The sequence below is a fragment of the Telopea speciosissima genome, chromosome 2 (assembly GCF_018873765.1).
Source record: "Telopea speciosissima isolate NSW1024214 ecotype Mountain lineage chromosome 2, Tspe_v1, whole genome shotgun sequence".
NCBI classification, from domain to species: domain Eukaryota; kingdom Viridiplantae; phylum Streptophyta; class Magnoliopsida; order Proteales; family Proteaceae; genus Telopea; species Telopea speciosissima.
The window spans coordinates 20013529-20019296 of record NC_057917.1 but is presented as its reverse complement, the minus strand read 5'-3'; the positions used below and the strand labels follow the sequence as shown (position 1 = coordinate 20019296).

The 5768-nt window shown below is 37.5% G+C and overlaps 1 protein-coding gene across 1 annotated transcript; it reads left to right on the top strand.

The window, feature by feature from the left end:
* The first annotated feature begins 4098 nt into the window (after positions 1–4098).
* On the top strand, positions 4099–4841 carry LOC122652942 (30S ribosomal protein S31, chloroplastic). The gene is made up of 3 exons (XM_043846829.1): positions 4099–4323; positions 4422–4486; positions 4587–4841. Exons 1-3 carry the CDS (start codon positions 4176–4178, stop codon positions 4713–4715), a joined length of 342 nt encoding a protein of 113 aa, XP_043702764.1. The 5' UTR covers positions 4099–4175; the 3' UTR covers positions 4716–4841.
* Positions 4842–5768: the final 927 nt, after the last annotated feature.

Sequence of the window (5768 nt, the reverse complement as noted above, 5' to 3'; positions counted from 1 at the left end):
ATTTTTTTTCTGAAGGTACCCACCCACCTTAATTTTGTTCACGTCTGTGAATCTACACAGAAAAAGGAGATCAGAGTGCAAAATAAATTCAATCGGTTGTTTAGAACATGTTGTTACAGCTTCTTTTTTAACAATTATTTACTCTAAGAATTAGGGTGAGCACAGTCCCATTACAGCTCATATGACACCTAAAGACTGGTCATCTGACAGAAACGAGGAAAGTAGGAGATAATCAATACTTAAAAGATTCAAACTAATCAAATGATTTCTATTAGTGACATTATTGCCCAACCCCAAATTATCTCACGAACTACTACACATATTATAGTGAAACAAAGTTAAAGATTTCAAAAGCCCTAAAAAACTTCATCAAGAACCCTAAAATCCATACCTTTCTGTTTCTGATTTCTTCAATCTAACATCAGAGGGCTTACAATAGGCTAATTCTTACTAATTTCTGAGACAAAATGGGAGAAGAAAGAACAAATAGGTTAGATCAAAGACCCAAAATGCAGCCTACATCTCGTAAAAATTAGAGAGCGAGAGAGCAAGAAAGCGAGAGAGAGTTGCAGAGAGAGGGAGAGAGAGACAGAGCGAGACAGAGAGAAAGAGATAGCGAGAGAGAGTGAGAGAGCGATGAGAGAGATAGCCTTGTTCCTACCTTGAAGCCCCTACAGAGTTGCAGGCAGGTCTCCTTCACTTCCCCTTCTCTTCCCCAGTTGATCGCAAGAGAGCCCTCCCAAAACAAAGATGTAATCACGGGTTTTACTCAAGATGAGGTCAATAATGTCGTTCTCGTTCTTTACAAAACACCATCTCAGAGACAATCTATAAAGAACGTTCTTTTAGGTTAGATTTCTTCCGGTTCATTCTAAGAGAACAGAAAAACGAACTGTCAAGCCAAACAGAAATTCATGTTTTTTTTGTTCTTAAAGAACGGAAAAACAGTTCTGAACACTGTTCAAACATTTACCAAACGTAGCCTAAACATCTTCATTGATGTTAAACTCCAACAACTAGAATTCTTAAACATTGAAGTTGTTTTATTGAAGACCTCAATGGATTTAATACAATCTATTTTTTAAGAAACAAACTCTTGACTCTAACAACTAGTTTTTTGACTCTGACAACTAGTTTATTGTCTATATAAAGACTTGAGTAATTTGAATTTAATATACTTGAACTTACACGGAAATATCATCTTAAGAAAGTGCTTTTCAGCTTGTGAGAATCATTGAGCTTGAATTGGTGCAATTACAAATTGTATGAAGTCATATTGTTGTGTGTAGCCTGTAGGTCTGTTCTATAGCTATTGAGGTGCTTATGGATGTTTTCTGCAGCTGAAGGAAGAAATTCTTAATCTATGTGATGCGGGTATAAATCTTTGGTCTATGTGGCTTGGGTAAAAGAAATCCTTGGCTTGTATGGTTCGGGTGAGAAATCCTTAATATGTGTCATCCAGGGAATTCAATTCGAAGGGCTGTGATTGAGAGATGTAATTAAGACATGATTCCTGCCATTTGGAAAGAGATGCTTGATAGTGGAAATCCTTGGCATGTGTGGCCGAGTAGTGGACGTAGGATTGGTGAATCTAAACCACTCTAAAATCGTTTGTGTCTCTTATTGTCTCTAACTCTTACTTTTATATCTTGTTTTTGTATAATTATTTTAACTGTTTGCTACATTTTGCAAGAAAAGTGTAAGAAAACGTTGTCACTCAATTCACCTCCTCGTAAGTGTTGATATTCGATCCTACATAAACTTTGGAAAGATTTGCAAATGCCATCTAAATCTTTTTTGGTAAACGCTATATAAAAAATTTCATACATCCCTATCCAAACACCCTATACTATAATCAATATCATTTTTAGAAACCACCAGACTTCAGTTTTTGTATTAAAAGTACCAATTTTACTATATGGATAAAATAAAAAATCATCAAAAGTGTTATTACTTAGAGGAACCTTCATAATAGCCACCACTACATTATGAGGAAAGAGAGAACATATCAAATTTGAATCTTTATTTTGAGCCCTATGGAGTTGATTGACTCTATTTCGCCATTTTTGTGGTATTAATCTAGCCCATTTAGTATGAGATAAATCATATTGATAATGATTCTTTAACTAGTTTTCATAGAAATATTTGATATGGTAGAATAGAAATAAAGAAAAGAGCCAATTTTTCTGTTATATTCCTATAAATTTTATGGTTTGAAGTTCTCTGTACCGCAGCGCAGCGTGCGCCCAGACACATGGGCGTGCCTTTCAGGGGAGCAAGGTGGTCATTTCGCCCACACCCATGTGTCTAGGCGTAGCCTGTGCCTCCGGCACAAAAAACATTTGGCCTAATTTTATTTGTTTTTATTCCCATATAATCATGTAAAATCAAAACCCAAACTTACGAATATGAAACCGGGATAAATAGAACTACCTATTCCATATTATTAATTAGATCACTTATAATAGTTTAGCAGGTCATTTTTTTGGTAGAAGTAGAAAAACTTTATTAAGATTAACGTATAGTACACATGGAAGAAGTTATGCCTAACTCCAAAATCCATGGATCGGAATTTGACCAGACTATTGTACACATCACCAGCCGTGCCTTCCTTGCCAGAGAGTCAACAACACTATTTTCCTCCCTTGGAACATACGAAAAAGAACATGAAGTATAAAAGGATGATAAATGAAGTATGTCACTTGATATTAGAAAGATGACAAATTTACAGCAATGTTGTGGACAAAAGAAGATCTATTCAGCTGAGCTTTGTAAGCCTAAAAGGTCATAAGAGTCAACAAAAGAGGGTCCTTGGAAGAGACAAAACTAGGGCCACTAAAATTATCAAAAATATCCAAAAAATAATCCATTAATGGCCAAGGCCACGCAACTTGGGTTGGAGATGGAAGAAGGCCGGACAACAACTGGTTCGAGCACCAAACTTCTTTCACCTTCAACCCCAACTTTAAAGCATGATCGAGACCTACTACATTAATGCTAAAAACTTCTAATTGTGAAGCATGGTGGGGAATGATGTAACCTGTAGCGACCAAATGAATTTTCCATCTAACAAAATGCAAAAAGCCCAACCAAAAGAAGTTAGGTCTTTGGATTGGATTTGCACATACCAAAATAGGGAAATTTAAAACAGGTAAATGATTAAGATTATTCAAAGAGAACATATCCTCATCAGAATTAATTACATCAAGGGAAGAAATGGAGGGGGGGGCGAATTTAAATCCTTCATCCAACGCTCAATATTCCCCATAACTTTAAAGGGATTAGGCTTGTCCAAGCCTTTAACAACATAGTTCCAAATATTCCAAATAAAATAACAAGTGATTATAAAAATAGAAAAAAAAACTATATCAAAGAAGACTTATCAAGCTTGCGATGCAATAGAGTAGAAATGCAGAATTGTTCCAAGGAGGGAAGGGAGAGAAACTCGATTCTTAGTCCCAGAGGACCAGTAGCCCAAATATGTCCCAATCCTATGAAAGGAATATATATGTGTCATGTGGTCTCGATATAGGTGCCACAGAGAGCATGTAATACACACCAGAAAAAGAGTTTAGCTTTCGAGAGAATTGCCTTGATTGGGAGCCCTATATGTCATACATACCAAAAAAAAGAGTTTAAATTTAAGATGTAAATTAAGTTTTCAAAAGAATTTCCACCAAGAGAATTGTGGCAAATCAAGAGTAACAGACATATAAAAAAAGGGTCTAGCTGCTAGCTTAGTACTATACCAGTCATCTTTAGCCAACGTGCATCACCAACTCTCACTAGAATCTGAAAGTCCCAAATTAAGGATATGAGAAGTTAATTTATTTGTAACTTGCAAAACCTTATAAAAACCTCACAAGAGATTATATCAATTTGGATCTTCTACTACCTCATCGTGTCTGGACCGTGCTGCTCAGACACTGTGAGGTACGTGATGATCGCCTCACTCCTGCCCAAGCGCCTTGCCCGAATTAGGGTAAGGCGGTCATTATGCACCTCATCGTGTCTGGGCAGCATGGTCCTACCGGGCAGCTCGGCAGTAGATGATCTGGATCCGAGATTATATACGGTTCCAGTACCCATATATAATCGGTCACAGAAAAGGAAATTAGAAACTGCTTCAACGGTTCCCGGACCTTATCCCTTCCTGAGGCGCATTTCGATCAGTCATGGCGTCACTCATGCTGGGAGCTCTTCCCATGGCCTCTCAATCTTTCAACCTTTCGTCTCGAGTCTCGTTTTCTCCAACAAAAAATCTCAGTGTAGCGCTCTCCACTCCTACTACCGTTTCAGCTTCTCCTCAAACACTTCCCATAGGTGAGTTGGGACGAGAACTCCGAAACAATTCTCTCTCACTCTCTCTTTCAAGAGTCTTAATGTTTATGTTTCGTGCGCTGATTCCTCTTCTTGTTCAGTGTACTGTGGTAGGGGTGACAGGAAGACTGCGAAGGGGAAGAGATTCAATCATTCCTTTGGAAATGTAAGTTTGTTTTCGCTGTTTCCAAGTCTATTAGGACATTTTCTTAAGCATATGTGCGCTTCTCCTGATTAATTTTTGTTTTCCGATTCGGTTTTACAAGGCGAGGCCTCGGAACAAGAAGAAGGGAAGAGGTCCTCCTAGGGTTCCGATTCCTCCTTCTCCACCTAAGAAAGATCGTTTTGACGACAATGAGGTTGTTAAGATTGAGATTGACGAATCTCTATTCTAGTTTGGGAGCCATCTGTTATCTCTGTTAATTGGAAATACACTTCTCTTGTGATGAACTTTACTCTCTTAAATTGTCAAAATTCCTATCTGAAAGCTTTTATAATATTCTGATTTTGAGATTTATGCACATGCTATAGAAGTTCGTCTCAATTGTTTTAAGTTGTGAAAATGCCTAAAATGAGTAATATCTTTTGGTGTACTAATGTTTATGGTGAAACTGGAAAATGTAGATAACTGCACTGGTGTCATGGTAGATAGCTGGATTATATTCCATGCAGCTGGAATTTGTTACAACTATCTTTGTTCTATGGATGTGAGCTGATAAAATTGCTTGGTTTGGTTTACATCATGTTTGTTAGATGTGTCTACTTGTGATTTTCTAGCAACTTGTCACTTCTTCCTAATTGCCTTTTTGAACTGTTATCTTGTTTTCCGCTCTTTTGATTGGTAAGAAGAAACTTCTCCTTTACTCTTAAAAGATGTATTCATTTATGCATCCATTTATTGTCCTATCTTCTGGAGGAATACATTTTCTGTCTCATATACAGATGTACGGCATTTGGTCTTCATTCTTGTAGTGTAGCATTCCATTTTGTATCAATAGCTGTGCTTTTAATACTACCAAGAGGATCTTCATTCCTTTTTTGAGAGCAATCAATCCAATAAACCCTATCCTCAGATTAGATTCTAGGGATTACTCTGCCTTCCCTTAATAGCAGTTCTGTTCCTTTCCTTGCGCACTCCCCCTAGTGACATCAGATGGGTGCATTTCTGATGGTCACTCCTTGTGATCCAAACATTTTGCTTGGTCAAGTATTCATAAAAATCTCATGTCTCTAGGTCATTCCCAGCACACTCCCAAATGTTTGAACTAATAGCTCCAAATTACCTTTGCAACTTTACAATCCAAGAATAAAGTGCATGCTGTCTCTTCATCCATTTAACAGATGACCCATCTGCTTGCAAGTGGCATTTTCTTCCAAATGGTCTGTTACCAGGCCTGCAAACACTTCCAACTTTTGGTGGGTCTGTTTAAATCTAGATCGGCGATGGG

Coding starts and splice junctions, on each gene's coding strand:
- LOC122652942 (XM_043846829.1), top strand. CDS start 4,176: ATGGCGTCACTCATGCTGGGAGCTCTTCCCATGGCCTCTCAATCTTTC. Junction 4,324..4,421: donor TCCTCAAACACTTCCCATAG/GTGAGTTGGGAC, acceptor CTTCTTGTTCAG/TGTACTGTGGTAGGGGTGAC. Junction 4,487..4,586: donor TCAATCATTCCTTTGGAAAT/GTAAGTTTGTTT, acceptor CGGTTTTACAAG/GCGAGGCCTCGGAACAAGAA.